This window comes from Bufo bufo, chromosome 5, assembly GCF_905171765.1.
Source record: "Bufo bufo chromosome 5, aBufBuf1.1, whole genome shotgun sequence".
NCBI classification, from domain to species: Eukaryota; Metazoa; Chordata; class Amphibia; order Anura; family Bufonidae; genus Bufo; species Bufo bufo.
Window position 1 is genome coordinate 390448704 of NC_053393.1, and position 20425 is coordinate 390469128.

General features: G+C 42.6%; 1 protein-coding gene across 1 annotated transcript in view; it reads left to right on the forward strand.

Annotated features, from left to right (window-relative positions):
* CAP2 (cyclase associated actin cytoskeleton regulatory protein 2) overlaps nt 1-20425 on the forward strand; it is a 143763-nt gene that overhangs the window by 89274 nt on the left and 34064 nt on the right. The window contains exons 5-6 of the mRNA XM_040432692.1: nt 10937-11080; nt 14257-14342. Of these exons, the coding sequence (XP_040288626.1) occupies nt 10937-11080; nt 14257-14342 (230 nt within the window). The remainder of the gene's footprint in view (nt 1-10936; nt 11081-14256; nt 14343-20425) is intronic.

Here is a 20425-nt window from a genome sequence, read left to right on the forward strand (position 1 = left end):
CCGCCGTTTTGGCGGCTCGGACCCATTCACTTTAATGGGGCTGCAAAAGATGCGGACAGCACTCCGTGTGCTGTCCGCATCCGTTGCTCCGTCCCCGCTAAAAAAATATAACATGTCCTATTCTTGGAATAGGCATTTATATTAAATACGCCATCCGTGTTTTGCGGATCCACGATTTGCGGACTGCAAAACACACCATGGTTGTGTGCATGAGGCCTAAATGTTTTGGCAAAGGTTAGTAAGGAACAGGGTTAACCACCTTTTCCACCCCCTCTTGGTAGGAGTGGGCTGGTTCTGCTTCCTGCCAGGAGGGGAAGTTCCTGTGTAACCAGAGAGAGGAGAGGAAGCACCCCACAGATCTCCTGCTCCTGCAAAGGATTCTCCAGAAGGAACTATTAAACACGTCCTCAAGTAAATCCTTGAGAAGTCAGAAAACAGAGCGAACGTCATCAAATACACTGCTGGAAGGTGAGGGACTACAGATAAGACACCCATCACCCAAACTACTACTAGGCCAGTTACAATACAAGTCTGGATCTGATAGTGAACATCTACACTTACAAGTGCTAAATGCAGCCATCCAACCTACCTCCATATTCCTTACCGGTACCAGAAAATTGCACTTGGAATCTGCTGCTATTGAATATACCTGAAGTTATAATTTGCACTTAGTAAAAAGAGACGTTTACTTCTGGCCTTGTTCTTCAAAATTACATTCCCATTGCACCGATCCCCAGGGAGTATCACCTGAGGGAGTACACCATGACACAATACTTCATCATTGCCAGTACCACTCCCCTACTCACCACTGGCTCTTCCGGGCCTTGCTACAAAAGTTTTGCCACAGATTTCATGAAATCCACTGTGAAAATCTATGACATTTCAGCTAAAGAATACAAATAAAAGGAGGAATCACAATGTTTTAACATAAATGAGGGTCTAAGAGTCAAGATTGATGTATTTTATTTGGTATTTGGGTTGGTGTATTATGGGTTGATGACATTAGTTATACTTGTGGAACAGGCTTGCACATGTGGTTTGTGGTTTCGGGAGCGGAAACGCACAGAAATCTGCACGGAAATCTATGCAGGGGGGCAAAGTTCACTGCATTTTATTTGGCAAAAAATTCTAAAAACCAATACGGAATTATAAAATGCAATGCAAACAATGCAGGTTTGTGGCAGTTTTTTTTTGTTGCGATTGTGCATTATTATAATTTTTGCAGTTTGTTTAAAAAAAACTCTTCCTGGCTTTTTTTTTTTACAAGCCTTTGAAGTAAAATACAAAAATGCCACCTGTGTGTGAAGGAAACATAAATGCTTTAAGTGACATGTAATAGCTGCTGGATTGCATTTTATAGGCTTTACAACAGTGTCCAGGAGCTTCAAGTTACGCCTCTGTTTAAGAGCATATTAATCACAGTAAATTAAGTGGTTTCAGTGCACTCAGTCGGCAGGGCTGCTGCTGCTAATGGAATGCACCAGGAGGGAGGTATATAATCTTACTATAGGTGGCCATACAAGTTAGATAGAAGTGTCTGACAGTTGAATAGCCATTGAATGAACAATCATCTGGTGAACAATTTTTTTGCAGACATGGCCAAAAACATTTCAGTCCACATTGGCAGTTAGGCCTCATTTACACATACGTGGACCACGGTCCATGAAAACCCGTCCTGCCATCCTGCTGAGTGCACGGCGTCATTGGTTGCTATGACGCCGTGTGCGTCGTGCCGCCGCCGCTTTACAGTAATACACTGGTATGATCTATACAAGTGTATTACTGTACAGCGGCGGTGGCACGAAGCGCACAGCGTCATAGCGACCAATGACGACGTGCACTCGTGCACTCAGCAGGACGGGTTTTCACGAACCATGGTCCACGTATGTGTGAATGAGGCCTTAGAGTCAATCCAACTAGCCATACACATTCAGTGAAACCGGGCGATGGACTAAAGACATGGAACATTCTTTCAAAAAAAGATACGACCAGGGTTGACTTCTTTTCAGATGATATTGGTTGGCTAAAATATTCATCCATTGTTAAATTTCACCCAACGGGGGGTGACACTGGCCCACCGGAGGATCCTCCAATGGGCCTAAGCTCTGAAACGGTAATGGACCTCTAAAAAAACAGGGCCACTAAGGTCTAGCAGACGCTAAAGCTGACCTTATAACTGATAACCTGGTGGACATACTATATATGCAGTCTGTGCAGTTGCACAAGTTCCCAGTAGGAAAAGAGGCCCACTACCATCTTAGAAAAAAAAGCACCAATACTTCCAAGAGATTGACCAGGAGTCAGGTTTTTGCATGCAGTTTTGGAAGCCAAAACTAGAAGTGAATACAAAATAAGAAAAAATTGTATCTGTCAACCATTATACTTTCTGATACACTTCTGATTTTGACTTCCAAAACTGAAGGAAAAAACCTGACCATGTGGCCGTACCCCTAATGTCTACTTTATAATTTTTCTTGCACAGGGCCCCTTTACAGTCTATGTCAACCTCTTACTCAGGTGTCCTACATGTGCAATGATAACAGTTGCTTTAACAAACATGTCCTGTATGAACAGTGGGTGAGCCCTCCGAATTATTTCCTCTGGTGGGCCCAAGGAACTCCACACTGCACCCAACGATCGACTGTTTTGGCTGAAGTCATCCGTTAGTATTACCTTTAGTGAGGATAGTGTGAGTACTCTCTATCCTGTCCGCAATCCAGATATAAAATATTGCCTTATTGCATCCTTTACAATGAGATAAGGCCTTAGTTCGTTAAGACTGAGATGAACTTTAGTCTTTAATTAGTAAAAATCAATGGATGCTTTAAGATGAGTCATCTTGCGGAGCAGCACTTATTGCTTGCTCTAAACAATTTTAAGAAACTCTGTAATAAAGCAGAAGTGTTTACTCAAAGAATCGTAAAGTAATCTGAAGCAACTGTACCCTGTCTAAAATGACAAGACTTTTCATAGAGCACATGCCTTAGTCACGCAGGAGGTTTTTTCCAGATCACTTCTGCATCTCCTCTAAAATGGCCTTTTTTCTGTCTTGAGATTAGCTATAGTATAAATTAGAAATTTACATTGTTTTAAATAAAATATATGCTGTAGCCTCCTCAGTAATGTATGGTGGTTACAGGAGATGATGGATGGGATTTACTGTTAGCTTTGGGGAATAAGATGTTGCCTAAAATGGGTGATAACTGTAAACTGTGATGACGGTTCTTTATTGCTAAAGGGGCAGATTTGCACTAAAGCATCTCAGTCAGTCAAATCAGGTGAATGTCAAACATAGATCATCCGTGCAGCAATGTTTGGGCTGGACAGTAACTGTTAAGATTGACCCATCTAACCAGGAATAAAGGGCACCTCTTTTGTATGACAAATATGGGCCATCTGAAATATTTTAGGGTGCATTCACACAACTGTACTTTTAGCCAACATCCAATCCGAATTTTTTGTGGATAGGATGCGGACCCATTCATTTAATGGGTTCTCAAAAAATGCAGATAGCACACCATGTTCTGTCCACATCTGTATGCAACAGATGCAACACGGACGTCACAAGGACGTCATCCGTATTTTTTTGCAGATCCGTGTTTTGAAGATCGCAAAATACATACAATAATGTGAATGCTGGGACTAAACGAAAGCTTGTGGGTGCATGATGTAACATCATAATGTTGCTCTGCTATGTCCCAACAAATCCTAGTTAAAGGGGTTCTCCGGGAATGATTTAAAGTGATCTCCAGCAACCTGTCTGAGAATGTGAGAGCAAAACAGGTTGCCTCCACTAGCAGAGCTGCCTGGGGCGTGATAGGTCGGGACCTCACTATACACTATGCCAGGGATCGCCAACCTGAGGCTCTCCAGATGTTGCAAAACTACAACTTCCATCATGCCCGGACAGTCTACAGCTATCAGCCTACAGCAGGGCATGGTGGGAGTTGTAGTTTTACAACAGCTGGAGAGCTGCAGGTTGGCCATGCCTGCACTATGCTCTGACATATACTACATATTGGTGAGTGTTCCTGTCAGGCTACTCAGCCATGTTGGCATATCATAAGCGGGATGACACCATAACCATCTATTGTACAGCAGTGTAGAGTGCAGTGAGGCCCCAATCCCTCATTCCCCAACCCGTCCCGCTCACATTCTAGGACAGGTTGCTGGCAGCCATTCCAGGAGAACCCTTTCATTAGTTGCAATTTTAGTAGTGCAATTTATGTCTTGCAACTACAAGCTGCCGTGTGGCCCTAGCCTCAGAGCTATCAGATGTGTGGTAGGTACCACCTATATAGTCTCTTTTGTGATACACCTTCATACATTGAGAGACATTTCTATGTTTATATAGCAAAAAATCTAAACATTTGCACTACAAAACTATATCTATAAGATGTGAGTACTGGATTACGGACTTGTTGTCTTGTTTTTTTTTATTCCTTTGGATTTGGAGAAGTTCGTAAAACTTTAAATGCTTGCTATAAATAAACACTATTAAAAAAAATATCTCTAAGATCTGAAGTTTTTGAAATGATCCATACTCTGAAACACTAAAGTTTGTTTTCTTACAGGACACTCTGGCTGAAATTGCCCTGTCACTTGCAGTCATGCTATTTTAAGTAAAGAATCTGGGACCAGGGTATAAAAAAACAAAAAACTTGGATTGCAAGACAGGTGCAAAGAATGTACAAGATAGACGGCACAGTAATAAAAAAAAAAAGCAGCAGCTGGGATTTCTCATTTACAACTCTCTTCATTATCAATCACTGATAGTCAGGCCCATTCTGGAGTCACAGCTGTTGGTCCCCTGCGGTTGTACAGGGCTATACTGTCTGCTGGTGACTTGGGATTGTCAGTTGTCACTGTACACTCATAAGTGGCTGCTGTCCCGCAGTGCATTAATGGATACAACCTCTTCTTGCTTATCTCTGAAGTTCACTTGTGTCATGACACAGATACCATATAATCACCAAAATGAATTCACCAGGGTGAGCCTGCAGCAAAGTGGATGGGCAAAGGACTACATTCTGTTGCTGCCCATCAGTGCATACAGTACATTCAGTTTCTTAAAAAAAAATATACTTTATTGACTTTTACCAAAATCTTCCATGTGCCAAAATACCCTAATCGGTTTCTAAAGAGTGTGGTCTCCCTGAAAATGGATAAAAGCAACATTTAAAGGGGTTGTCTCATCAAAGACAATGGGGGCATATCGCTAGGATATGCCCCCATTGTCTTATAGGTGCGGGTCCCACCGCTGGATCGAGAACAGAGCCCCAAAAGTGTTGGAGGGCGCACTGCGCATGCACAGCCGTCCTCTATTCATTTTCTATGGGGCCACCAAAAATGGGCGAGCGCTAGCTCGGCTATTTCCTTCAGGCCCATAGAAGTGAATGGGAGCGGTGGCCGGTCATGCGTGGTGCGCTCCCATTCACTTCTATGGGGAGCTCACTTGGTGGTGGCCAGACCGGAGTCTTCCAGCCTCCACCTTGCGGGTTCCGTTCCCGATATAGGTGTGGGTCCCAGTGCCTATAAGACAATGGGGGCATATTCTAGCGATATGCCCCCATTGTCTGTGATGAGACAACCCCTTTAAGTACAGGGGTGTAACAAGTAATATTGGGGCGCCATAGCAAAACTTGGAATGGTGTCACCTTCCACCATAGCCACTTTCAAACAAAATATTCAGAAAAGCTTATGATCGGGCCCCTTAATGCACATGGCTAAGGCACACATTGATGTCACAGTAGAGGGATAATGCACATAGTGATGTAATAATAGTGGAATAATGTGCACAGTGAAGTCACAGTATAGGAATAGTACACACATTGATGTCACAGTAGAGGGATAATGCACATAGTGATGTAATAATAGTGGAATAATGTGCACAGTGAAGTCACAGTATAGGAATAGTACACACATTGATGTCACAGTAGAGGGATAATGCACATAGTGATGTAATAATAGTGGAATAATGTGCACAGTGAAGTCACAGTATAGGAATAGTACACACATTGATGTCACAGTAGAGGGATAATGCACATAGTGATGTAATAATAGTGGAATAATGTGCACAGTGAAGTCACAGTATAGGAATAGTACACACATTGATGTCACAGTAGAGGGATAATGCACATAGTGATGTAATAATAGTGGAATAATGTGCACAGTGAAGTCACAGTATAGGAATAGTACACACATTGATGTCACAGTAGAGGGATAATGCACATAGTGATGTAATAATAGTGGAATAATGTGCACAGTGAAGTCACAGTATAGGAATAGTACACACATTGATGTCAGTGTTGCCATAATACATAGCGATGTTACAGTACAGAGATGAAAAAAATTAAAAATAAAAAGTAATGCCACACAGAAAGGATAATGCAAACCGAATCTAAGTACAATTTTACATACATGACATTTTACATACATTTTATCTCTAACTACACCTTATGTCTGAGTAGAAATGGGTCCCCTTAGTAGCTGAGCCCCACAACAACTGCTATGCCTGCTGCCCTGGTAGATACGCCAATGTTTAAAGGGGTTGGCCACCTTTTGGAGGGTTTTTGGCACACTCCTCTCCTGGCTAGACCTGCAAAAGTGAAGAATACTTACCTGCTCCCTGCCGCTGGGTCCTGACTCTTTTGCTTCCCAGCCTCAGCTGCCTCGATTGCATCCTCTGCTGTAAACAGCTACTATGATGCTGCTGAAGCCGTGACCTTGCATCACATAACAATTGACATGATGCAAGAGGAGTAGGTCACTGCTGCAGCCAGTCATTGGCTGCACCGGCATTAAAGCAGATATTTACAGAGGGGGACACGATATGCTGAGGCAGGGGAGTAAGTAGAAATGACTGGGCCTCACAGCAAATTTTTGAACAGGGGTCCACCACTCCAGCAAATTCTTTGCTACCCCCACTCCATTAGTTTGCTCTCTTAAGACTAAGCCAGGCAGCAGCCCAGTCCGCTTCCCCTAGTGCCTGAAGGGGCCCTGACAACAAAATATTTCAGTCCTCCTCCTGGGTGAGTCCCTTCTGAGTTTGGGCCCCAAAGCGGCAGCTTCCCCTGCTTCCCCTATAGCTACTCTCCTGGCTGGGGAGCAAAGGGGCTGGGACCCAGCTGCAGGGATCAAATGATTTTTGCAGGTCTGGCTACTAAAGGGTTTATCAAAAAAATCCCCAAAAGGTGGCGAACCCCTCTAGTTACTGTAGTTTCCCTACCATTCAACAGGAAATGTTGAGAGTTCATTTTTTCCTAGAGTGCTTAAAAAATAAATCCTAAAACAAAAATGCTAAAAGAGTTGGTTGTAGCGTCTGGGCCTCTGGAAAATACATCTCCTTTCTGTCTTTTCGTGCACGGCACAATGTTGAGCTTAGCTTCTGTTCATGCTTTCAAGACACATTTTCTTCCTGGATCTGTGGCTCTGGGCCAGAGTCACCATACTTTTTATGCCTTTGGTCTTCATCAAATTGACAACACTACCAAAATATTATGGCTTTTTGGTTGTTTAAAAGCCGGGAACCCTAATATAGTTAAAGCTGCAAATAAACTCTTTCGAGATGAACCTGGGGGAATAGTGTACACAGTTCCCACTACAAGCTTCTGGTCCAACTGTTCAGGCAAACAGTCAGGCCCTGGCACTGTGAATATATGCAAACAGAATTAAAAACAGTAGTAAAATAAATTCTTGGTCATGACGTAGTCAACATTAGAGGAGTTAAATCATTACATTGTCTGGAAAAACTTAACTATAATGTTTTACTGTGTTAAGTAAGCTCAGTCCGCTAGAAAAATACACTGAAACAGAAATGTCATTTAGTATTTTTTATTTAAAAAAAGGTGAGGTCTCCTGGCGACCAAATAACACTCATGTTCATATAGGTCAATCTTTGATTGCATCAGGATTGTGCCACTCTTCAAAATAATGACAACCATTGCAAAACCCCAATGGACAAAGTCAATGGTGTCTGTCGGTCACTGCTTTAATGCGTTGAAGGACAGATATTCCAGTATATAGGGAGATCATAATGTTAGTGGGAACAGAGCCTTACTGTCAGTTTATAACACAGAAATATAAAATACTGTGCTCATGTCCGACTGAATATAGTTATAACAGTATGCATCTTTTCTGTCCAGGTTTGTGCCTGGGCCCACTGCCATTTAATGGGGGGGGGGGGGGGGGGGATTTACTAGGCCTGTATAAAATGTAGATAGAGAAAACTTAGACAAGCAGTCTAAAGATGAGCCAGATTTATCACAGGGGCTAATGCTGGATGATAAATTTGGTGTTTAGACATTGTAGTCTAACTTTACACTACCTATTGGTTGGCTTACTCTCTACCAACATTTTTTGCCAGGATCTCCTTTCCACTAAGCCATGTCCATAAATAGGAATAAAGCTTGATGCAACATTCTGCGCCTGAAATGCACCAAGTTTTGCTATATTGTACAACAAAGTCTAGGCGCAATTACATCATTAAATATACTATGTATAGTGTGTTTCATGGGTCCTACAAGTTAAATATGGATAGTTTTGCCTACGTAGATAACCAGTAGATTGAGATGTAGATATCTGGCAGGTCCAGCATGTCTAGTCCCCAGTCATGAACTCATATTTCCAGCAGAGAGGAGCCCAACGTGTTGCACTGGGGGCCTCTATTGTTTTCACCATACTGACCCATCTTTCTCTCCTCTGCACCTAAGAATTAGTTCTGTATTTTCTCAATTCTCCAGGCTTACAATGTCTGACTGGAATATACACTAAATGGAAAAAATGTATTGGGACACCTACATATTACACCTTCAGGAGCTTTTATGAAACCCCATTCTATATCCATAGACATTAATATGGAGTTCGTCCCTCCATTGCAACTAAAACAGCTTTCACTCTGGGAAGGCTTTTTACAAGATTTTGGACTGTGTCTGTGGAACGTGTTGCCCATTCATCCAGAGGAATCCAGACACTGATGTTCATTGAGAAGGCCTGTCTCACAATCTCAGTTCTACTTCATCCAAAAGTTGTTCAATGGTGTTGTGGTCAGGACTGTGGGACGACCAGTTAAGTTCTTCCACACCAAACTCAAACAATTGTGCCTTTATGGACCTTGCTTTGTGCACTGTCGCACAGTCATGCTAGAACAGAAACTGACCTTCCCCAAACTGTTCCTACAAAGATGGGGCGTATTATTGTCCAAAATGTGTGCTGAAGAATTAACATTTCCCTTCACTGGAATTAAGGGGCCTAGGCCAACCCCTGAAAAACAACCCCATATCATTATCACTCCTCCACCAAACTTTACAGTTAAAGTTCTCCTGGCATTCACCAAACCCAGAGAAGCGTGATTTGTTACTCCAGTGGCAGTGTCATTTACACCCCTCCACCCAACATTTGGCATTGCGCTTGGTAAGGCTTGCATGCAGCTGCTCTGCCATGGAAACCCAATCCATGAAGCTTTTGGGGAACAGTTTTGTGCTGATGTTAATGCCAGAGGAAGTTTAGAAGCAGTTATTCAGTCAGCAGAGCATTGGCAACTTTTATGCACTCTGTGCCTCAGAGTTGCTGTGGTTCCTATATGCTTTCACTTTTTTATAATCTCTATTACGAGCATTTGTAGAACATCTCAGTTTCAGTAATGCGCTCAAATTCACTGATCTCTTTAGAACGACCCATTCTTTCACAAGTGGCTGTAAAGTCAGACTGCATGGCTAAGTTCTGGATTTTATACACCTGTGGCAACGGGGCTAAATGAAATACCTGAATTCAATGCTTATGAGGTATTCCCTAATAATTTTGTCCAGACAGTAAATATGTTTTAAATAATGTAAAAAAAAAGGCTTTTGTGACGTTTCTGGTAAATCCTTAAAGTGCTGTTTTTCTTTTGTTGATCTGAGGAACCATTCCCAAGCTAAGATACTTTTTTCTTATATGTAAATTCACATGATAAATGAGCAAGCAGTCACCTAAGTCATCATTTTTGGGCAGCAAATCGTTCTATGTAAACTGTAATCTGCTGCCCAGAAACAATTTTTCTTTATGGAGAGAAGTGATGGCAGAAAGTGACCATTCCTACCCACACACAGGAGATGATTGCTGCTTGTAAATGCAAGTTTCACCTCCTATAATGAGCAGGCAACTATCAGGAACAAATGGTACATTCCCAATAATTGCCTGCTGTCTCCGGCCATGTAAAGGGGCCTTAAGTCTAGTGTGGGAATAACTCTTTGTGGACGAGGTTGTAGATTCTTTAGTGTTGGCACTTTTGACAACAATTATTTTGGTCAAAAAAAGCTACAGCCACATGTACTTTAACATCTATAGGTAATTCTAGAAAATACTGTATTTAAAGGAGGAGATTTATTATCGCCCTTTCTGGTGAAAATAAAATCTCAAACGCTGTGTTTATGACTTTTTAAACGTCAATGTGGCAAAATATTGTCAAAAGTGGTGTTTATACATCACCCTAACCACTTTCAGAAAAGGGTGCATGGTAGTGATGGGCAGGGCCAACTCGCCCGGAACACAGTTTTCTGGAGTAAATGAAGACAGAAGTATACTGCAGCTCTGAGCTGCCGTAGGTTTCAGATTAGCAGCACAACTGCCAGAGGATGCACCTAATATATGATGAGGTGTGCGCCTCACCATAAATTAGGTGCATCCTTTGGCATCACAGGGGATATCAAGACTGGCGTGGAAAATACCAGTCTTATGAAATCTCTCCTAAAGTGTTTCTGGTTTGTGTAGTTTTCAGGGTCAGTTGGATTTATTTTTTAAATATAGCGTGCTCTGGATACGGTAGTCTTTCTGGCAATTTTCCTATAAGCTTTTATATAGGATTGAGAAAGGATGGAAATAGTGTTAAGGAGGCCTCAAAACATAACTGAATGGTTTTGCTGTAATCTTACTATCCATACAAATGTTTTTTCCATAGGCTGAGCTGGCATTGCTCCTAAAACCCATATCAGAAAAGATTCTTGAAGTACAGACATTCAGAGAGAAAAACCGAGGAAGTCAAATGTTCAACCACCTTTCGGCAATAAGTGAAAGTATTCCAGCTCTTGGCTGGATTGCAGTGGTAAGTTATACTTACTTTTCCCATATCCTATAAGAACCCTAATTACCAGGTGATTAAAAGTGATGTTTGGACAATATATCTTCATCTTAAAAAAAAAAGCAAAAGAACTATAGTAAGACTCATAGCATATCATTGTCTGCTTTCTCTGTTCAAATATTGGACATGGTTGGATCTATCCAGTTACTGGTAAAAAAGTAAACCAATATTCAAATAAAACGAGATGACATTCAAGTCTTCAAAACTGTTCTTCTTTTAAGAAGAATCTAGAAAAATTCTAATAATCCACTGAAGTTAAGGGAATTTAACAATGTCTTTTTGGCCTCCGTTGAGCTGGTATACGTTGGTGTGCCTTTTTCTACCATATAGAATTGGGCAGCCTACTGTTCCATACAGAGGCATACAATAAAGGCATACTGTACTGAATACTTTTTTTGCAATGAGACCCTATAGATTACTGATGTCTATTCTGTGGAACTCAATCCATCCGAGGTATACTTCTCCAAACATATACCTCCAAAGGACACTGCAACATACAGTGTTAAAAGACACTTCATGGGCTGTGGCAGCATCCTACCAGCTCATGAGTACATAGAAGTCTACCCACCATGGAAACAAATACAGTGCGTGTCTTTTATGTGTTCATTAGTGTTGAGCGAAGCGAAGTATTCGAAGCAGAATTTGGTCCAAAGTTTAGGAAAACTTCAATTCGCAACTAATCCAAATTTCCTCGCTCTTCGTGGAAAGAAATCAGGTTTTCCTAAAATGATGGCTACATATATTACAAAGTGAGAGTAAGAAGCCCGGAAAAGCAAGATCACCCATAATGCTGTGTAGCGAGCCAATTCGCAGAGCCATCTTCTGTGATATCACAGCCCAGGTTTCTGCCATTGTCCTGAGAGCTGAGCATAGGAAGAGACGTGGCAAGTGGTCATGCGCTCGGGACAGTGTTGCTGAAAATAATTAATAGAAGAATATTGGAGAGAGAGAGTGCAGGGAGAGTGCTGGGACAGTGCATGGAGAGTGCAGGGAGACTTATTCTGCATCAGTTTTATTTATTCCTACATTTACTTATTCCTACATCAGCCATAAACTAAGACATGTTATTCAATACCAATAAGATGGAAGCCTTTATTATTCCAGTGCCAGTGTTCCAACCAATACCATCCAGTCTGCACACCTTAGAGGGGGCCAGGTCTTAATGATGACCATCCTCATCTTTTGCTGGCTTTACTTCTTCCAAATCATCCTTCAAAGTCTCCATGTCCTAGAAAAGTCAGCAAGATGCAGAGAGAGGAGAAGCTGGATGTTCCTGATGACATATTCTCATTGATATTAAATGATGTGGAAAAGGAGGGTAAGGAGATGGCAGAAGAAGGGCTCCCACCTTTAGGGCAGGAGAGTGGTGGGGTTGGAGAAGTGGGTTTGCCAGAGCCGATTAATATTCTGTGTGTAGTGTCAAATAACCTTCAGGAGATTGCAGGCCAGAACTGCAATAATATGCATATTGTGCCTCCACCTAACCAGACAAACCCCATACCAGCAACAGTCCCTGTTTAAAGGTACATTAAAGGTTCCGCACTGCCATTAACAATGACTATACAGTGTGGTATGTATTCATTATTAAATAAAAGACAGCTGCAGGCTAATTGGCCTCGTGGTTCTTCACTGCAGTATGGCTACAACCTACCCACAGCACAGCCGCTCCGTGTGGTCGTACCCTAAGGCAGAGTGGGCTGGATATACCTGATTTAGAGTGATTTGTGATGAATAAATTCATAATGAATTTAATGTCTTAATTAGCGAACTTCAGTGAAGTTGCCGAATCAAATTTTTCAAAACTTTCTCTACTGTTCATATTGATCATATATGATGTTTTATATCATATATATGTTTTAGCTTATCCAAATCACCTTGCAAATTAGAAAGCAGAAAACAAATAGATACAGTTATGTTGAATTGATGGAAGGGAGGATCAAAAATAATATCACATATAGAGATCATGCACACGACTAGGGATGAGCGAATTTCATGCTATGAAATTCGTTTGCGCTTCGTTTGGTGGTAAAAGCAGAATTGCGTTTTGGATTCTGTTACCACGGACCATAACGCAATTCTATGACAGAATGCATAACGGAATGCCTTTAGAGGCATTTCATTATTCATTACGTCATAATAGAAGTCTATGGCCTGCATAACGGATCTGTCCCGTTTCCGTTATGCAGGAGAGGACTCCCCTGCATAACGGAAACGGGATGGATCCGTTATGCAGGCCATAGACTTCTATTATGACAGAATGAATAACGGAATTCCTCTAAAGGCATTCCGTTATGCATTCCGTCATAGAAATGCGTTATGGTCCGTGGTAACAGAAATTATTCTTTTACCACCAAACGAAGCGCAAACAAATTTCAAAATATGAAATTCGCTCATCTCTACACAAGACCATTATATTATCCTCCAAAGCAGACAATTTTCACATGGAAATATGTGAAGTTTATGATTTATATGAAATATATTGTTAAAGGTGGAGTGTGATTAACCGGTATAAGTTGAATTCTTTGACTGTTAGACCCTAATAATGCAATACACTGTTTAAAGGGGTTTTCCTATCTAAATTTTTTATCTCGACCAGGGCCTCTGAAGTGAAGGAGAGCACACGTTCATGCGCAGCATGCTCTCCTTTCACTGTTATGAGACTTCTGAATATAGACAAGCAAGTGCGCTCTGCTATTTTCAGAGGTCCCATAGCAGTGAACAGAGAGCAAACTGGGGGACTGCTATGGGACTGCTGGAAATAGTTGGGCCAGTGCTTGGCTATTTTTGGAACTCCCTTAGCAGTGAATGGAGGGTTGACTTGCCACGCATGCACAGTTTCTCTCCCCTCACTTCGGAGGCCCTGTTCTCGAGATAAGAGCAGGTCGCAGTAGTGGGACCTGCAGGTATCTGATATATGTGGCATATCCTAGTGATATGCTCCAAACATTTAGATGGGAATATAACTTTAAGCTTCTATGGTTACACTACTTCAATCTGAAACTCACCCCCATAGTCGATGCAGATATTTGTATACCTAGATGACTGTTTTTATTGTTTTAGGATTTTAGAATGAGAGAATTTAACAATGAAAAAATAGAGGATTTAAGAATTAGTAGACTTTTATCTTGTGTTATGTTTAGACACCTGCGCCAGGTCCCTTCGTGAAGGAGATGGCAGATGCTGCTGCATTTTACACAAACAGGGTACTGAAGGACTATAAAAATAGGTAAACCATTCACCTTTATCATGTCGATTGTTTGTAACATCTAATCAAAAGTTATGTTGGATTCACAGAATGTACAGTACTGGTTTGGAATGTTAAGGACCGATAGCTTTAATGTGCCTTTGTCATGGTCCAGCTTCATTCACACTCTTGTACATTAAAAGGGTTTTCAGATATCTAAATACTGATGATCTATCCTCTGGATAGGTCATCAGTATCTGAACGGTGGGGGTCCAACACCAAAGCATTGGCGGCTGTGGCCTTCTCTGTGCTTACCAAGCACAGCGGTGTACATAGTATAGTGGCTGTGCTTGGTATTGTGCTCAGCTCTATTGACTTCTATGGGGCTGAGCTGCGCCTAGGCCATGTGACTGATGAACGTGTCGTCACTTGGCGTAGGGAAAGTTGAGAGAAGATTACAGTACTACTGCGAGTGCCCGTGCCTTCTCAATCAGGTGTCAGACCCCCAGCGGTCAGATATTGAGGACCTATCCAGAGGATAGGTCATCACTACTAAGATCTTGGAAAACCCCTTTAAAGTGATATTTTGAAACTTTTGCTGTTAAAGGGAACTTGTCAGTAGTTTCATGCTGGTCAGCTAGACTTTATTGAGTGATCTCTCTATACACAAATGGTCAAGCCAAGCCGAGCAAGGAGTACCAGAGGTGGGCACTCCTCCCTATGCCCAGCTCTTTTTAAAAGTATGTTTTCTCTGAAATGCCACAAAGTTTCAGAGTTAGGGGCTCATGCACACGAACGTATTTTCTTTCCATGTCGGTTCCGTTTTTTTGCGGACCGTATGCGGAACCCTTAAATTCAATGGTTTTCAATACAAACGTAAGTGACTCTGTGTGCATTCCGTTTCCGTATATGTCCGTATTTCCGTTCCGCAAAAATATTGAACATGTCCTATTATTGTCCGCATCACGGACAAGGATAGTACTGTTCTGTTAGGGGCCAGCTGTTCCGTTCCTCAAAATACGGAATACACACGGATGGCATCCTTTTTTTTGCGGACTTCAAAATACATACGGTCGTGTGCATGAGCCCTAAATCATAGTTATTGGTGATGAGGGAACCTTGGATTTGCTGATAACTTCCTTTTAAGCCTATTGCCCCTTAGACTTGGGTATTTTTATATGTTATGGATGGCTGCAGCAGAATCTAAGTACAGCACTCTCATTGGTGTTTATCGGTGCAGATTTTCCTGCTAAATTCACATATAAAATATCCATGGAAAAAATAAATTTTATGCACTGAAATCCCACAAAAGATTAGAAAACTGCAGTCTTTTTAATCCCTTCAGGACTGGGCCATTTTCTTTTTTTTTGTTTTGTTTTGTTTGTTTGTTTTTTTTTTTTCATTTTTTAATCCCAGCCTTCCCAAATTCATACCTTTTTTATTTTTACATTCACAAAGTCATATGAGGGCTTGTATTTTGTGGGACAAGTTGTACTTTCTAACAGCACCATTTACTGTTGCATCTGATGTAGTGGGAAGCTGGAAATGATTTTTAAATGAGGTGTAATTATAAAAAAACAACACAGTATTATGGGGTTTTGCGGTAAAACTGACCTTTTAACTTTGTTCTCTGGGTCAGTACAACAATACCACATTTATATAGTTTTTCTTGTGTTTTGAAAAAAATTCAAACTTTGGAAAAACAAATTTTTTCTTTGTATCGCCATATAAAGAACATTTTAATTTTTATGTGTACAGAGCTGTGTGAGGGTTAATTTTTAGTGGGAACATCTGTATTTATTTATATCATTTTAAACTGTGTATGACATTTTGATAAATTTTTGTTCAGTTTTTTGGGGGAGGTGAAGTGACAAAAAAACTGCGAATCAGCAATTTTTATGTTTTTTTCCATTAGGCCATTCGCAGTATGGGATAAATATTTTTATATTTTAATAGTACAGGCTTTTTGCACACAACAATGCCTATGATGTTTTAATTTTTTAATTGTTCATTTTTATTTTTATTTTGGGGAAAGGGGGTAATTTGAATTTTTATATATTTTTACAGTTTAGTTTTAAAAACTTTTTTCTTTCTTTTATACACTTTTTAATAGTTCTAGGGAACTTGAACAAGCAATCATTAGACTCCAATGCATTAGCAGAGTCTCCATAGGAACCTATCTGTGGCAGCCTCGGATCATTTAGGAGGACCGAGGCTGCTGCACACACCATCTGGCTCCCCCAATTCCCGCTAGGGGTAGCTATTGAATACCCAGGTGCACACTCCCAGGTTTTTGAGCTCCCAGATGCCGTGGTCACATTTCACCATGGCATCATAAGGGGTTAAATGTGTGTGATCAATGTTATCGTCCATCGCATGCATTAGCTCCGGGTGTCTGCTGTTTAAAACAGCAGGTACCCTGCATAAATTTAAATTGGGCAGTTGGGAAGGGGTTTAAGATGTTGTCCCATTAAGACAAATTAAAGATAAAAGTCTCTGATCTTCTGGGGCAGTCTGAATGGAGTGTGGGGTAGACAGGATTAGCAGACGCAGTATAGAGACAACAAGGAGTTCTTTGGATCAAACAGTTCAGTGTTTTTTTTTCACACTTTAGGCAAGTGACAAAACAAGCAGTCACAATCAAACAAAAAGTCACCTTGCGGTGTTGGTGGTGATTCACACCATGCGGCAATTCTGCCTCAAAGAGTCCTTGACCATAGCAGCACCAACCAGGTAGCAAGCCTTCATCTAGACACAAGGCTCCCAGATCCCAACACAGAGACCTGGCTTCGGAGCCCAGCTGCCTATCTAAGGACAGCAAGGTGCTGCCAAAACCCGGACCGGCAATTAAAATCCAGTCCAGTATTTGACCTCACCTGGCTGGAAACCAGCCGAGCAGCACAGGCTGGAGGAAAATACCTGTTTTCCCAGACAAAACCTCTCACTGTGTCACATACCCCCCCTTTGTTCAACCCTGAGGGAGTGAACACATGCCAGACAGTGTACCCGGGATAGGGCATCCGCGTTTCCCTGTAGTCGGCCTGCCCTGTGTTCCACCAAAAAGTTGAAGTTTTCTAGGGAGAGAAACCATCGGTTGACCCGGGCATTTCTGTCCTTGGTCTGGCTCATCCACTTGAGAGGGGAGTGGTTAGTCACCAGGCGGAATTTTCTCCCTAATAAATAATAGCAGAGAGATTATAGTTCCCACTTGATAGCCAGTCACTCTCTCTCCACTATACTATACCGGGTCTCGGCTGGGGTGAGCTTACGGCTCCTCCCCGTTGACTTCCTGAGACAGTACAGCACTGAGGCCTATTTCGGAGGCATCGGTCTGTACTATAAACTCCCTTTTGAAGTCGGGCGTCACCAAAACCCGATCATCCCAGCGAACCATCCTTGACTTGTGTCCCTTCAAGAGTCCTGTCAAGGGCGCGGCTAGAGTAGAAAAGTGGGGAACAAACCTCATGTAATAGCCCACCATTCCCAGGAATGACTTTATTTGCCTAGTGGAGACAGGTCGGGGCCAATTCCGTATCGCCTCTATTTTGTTCACTTTGGGTTTGATGACTCTGCGCCCAATGACATACCCCAGGTACTTAGTCTCTTCTAAGCCTATCGCAAATTTTTTTGGGTTAGCGGTTAGGCCAGCTTTCCGAAAGGAGTCCACTACAGCCTGCACTTTGGGTAGGTGACTTTCCCAGTCGGTACTGTGGATGACAATATCGTCCAAGTAAGCCGAAGCGTACCGACAATGTGGACGAAGCACGATGTCCATTAGTTGCTGAAAGTTGGCGGGGGCGCCATGCAGACCAAAGGGTAAGACCTTATATTGATACAGCCCCTCAGGCGTGATGAAGGCAGTTTTTTCTTTCGCAGCCTCCGTTGAGGGCACCTGAAAGTACCCTTTTGTGAGGTCCAAAACAGAAAAATACTGGGCTTGTCCTAACCTCTTGATAAGCTCATCCACCTGAGGCATGGGATATGCATCGAATTTGGAAACCTCGTTAAGATTTCGAAAGTCGTTACAAAACCGCAACGTCTCGTCTGGCTTAGGTATCAATACTATAGGACTGGCCCACTCACTTTTTGACTCCTCAATGACGTCTAGCTGCAACATTAGCTGCCCCTCCTCCGATATGGCTTGTTGCCGAGCCTCAGGTACCCGGTATGGTTTTAATCGGACTTTTGCCTGAGGCTCAGTGACAATGCCATGCTGGATTATGGAAGTGCATCCAGGAAGGTCCGAGAACACATCTGTAACGGTCACGTCCACACACACACAGGGAGAAGGATAGTGACCACTGCGCTCCACCCTCACCCCTGGCCCTGCCTACTTGCCTCACAAGTCCTGATGACAGGGGACAACTGGACGACAGTCCCTAACTTAGGATACGTGCAGGGAAGACAGACAAGACAAAATACAGAACATGAACGGACCGGGTCAGAACCAAGAGATCTACGCAGTACAAAGGGTTAAGCAAAGAATGGTCAGGAGAAGCTGGGGTCAAATACCAGGAGAGTAGAGAAGTACAAGAGGAGTCCTAAGAGAGTAGTCAGGTGGGAACCGAGGTCACAATACCAGGACGGATACACAGTACAGGAGGAGCAGGCAAAGGATCATCAGGGAACGGAATCAGGTGAGTATTCAGTAGTCCAACAAATAGCCAGGAACCTAGAAATTAACAGGCAACCTGTGGCTAGCGGGCTGCCTGTATTTATAGTGGGGAGTGAGGGTCATGTGACGTGGCCAGCGTCACATGACCGACAGACCAACCAGTTGAGCACCGAGGCAGACTTAGGAGCAGGGAGCCACCCAGCAGTAAAGTCGCCCTGGGAATGAGGTCAAACACAGATCCTCATTCCCAAAGCTAAGCAACAGGTCTGCGGATAATGGGGGACCGAGTGCACCTTCGGAACCCCGTTACAGTACCCCCCCTTTTACGAGGGGCCACCGGACCCAAGACTTCAGGCGATGGCTTTTCAGGGTGTTCTAAATGAAATTTACGAACCAGTCTAGGAGCATGAACCTCCCTGGCAGGTACCCAAGATCTCTCTTCAAGTCCATACCCCTTCCAGTGAATCAGGTACTGCAAGGAATTACGCACCTTCCTGACATCCACTATTTTAGACACGACATACTCAACAGCATCATTAACAAGAACCGGCGGAGGCGAGGCTTTCGATGGTACTACTGGTTCAAAATATTTTTTAAGTAGAGATTTATGGAACACATTATGAATGTGGAATGACTCGGGCAGCTCCAACCTAAATGATACCGGGTTAATCACCTCCGTGATCTTATATGGTCCAATAAAGCGAGGAGCAAATTTTCTAGAAGGTACCTTGAGAGATAGATTTTTGGAGGACAACCATACTTTATCCCCAACCTGAAAGTTCACCCCCCTTGAACGTCTCCTATCGGCCTTGAGTTTTTGAGAACCTTGAGCCTTTTCTAGGTTCGATTGAACCCGGGCCCAAACTGTGCACAGTTCGGAGGAGAGTTTATCAGCTTCAGGGTTAGAGGAGGAGACGGACGACCCAGAATGAAAACGGGGATGAAAACCGTGGTTACAAAAGAAAGGGGAGACCCCAGGAGAAGAATTGACACGGTTATTCAAAGCAAATTCAGCCAACGGAAGGAATTTGACCCATAATTGCTGGTCATCAGCAACATACAACCTCAGGAATTGTTCCACAGACTGATTAAGGCGTTCAGTCTGCCCATTACTCTCAGGATGGTAGGCGGAAGAAAAAGACAACGAAATTTTACATCTTTGACAGAAGGCCCTCCAGAATTTGGACACAAACTGCACACCCCTGTCAGAAACAATATTTTCCGGGATGCCATGTAAACGAACAATCTCTCACAAAAATAGACGCCAGGGTTTTAGCATTCGGAAGTTTAGACAGGGGAATGAAATGAACCATCTTGCTAAACCTATCGACCACTACCCAAACCACAGTCTTACTCTCCGCCAGCGGTAGGTCAGTTATAAAGTCCATCGAGATATGGGACCAGTGTCTACTGTGAATGTGTAGGGGTCGTAGGTTACCAGCAGGGCAAGTCCTAGGTGTCTTAGACCTGGCACAAACTTCACAGGCTGACACGTAGGACTTGACATCCC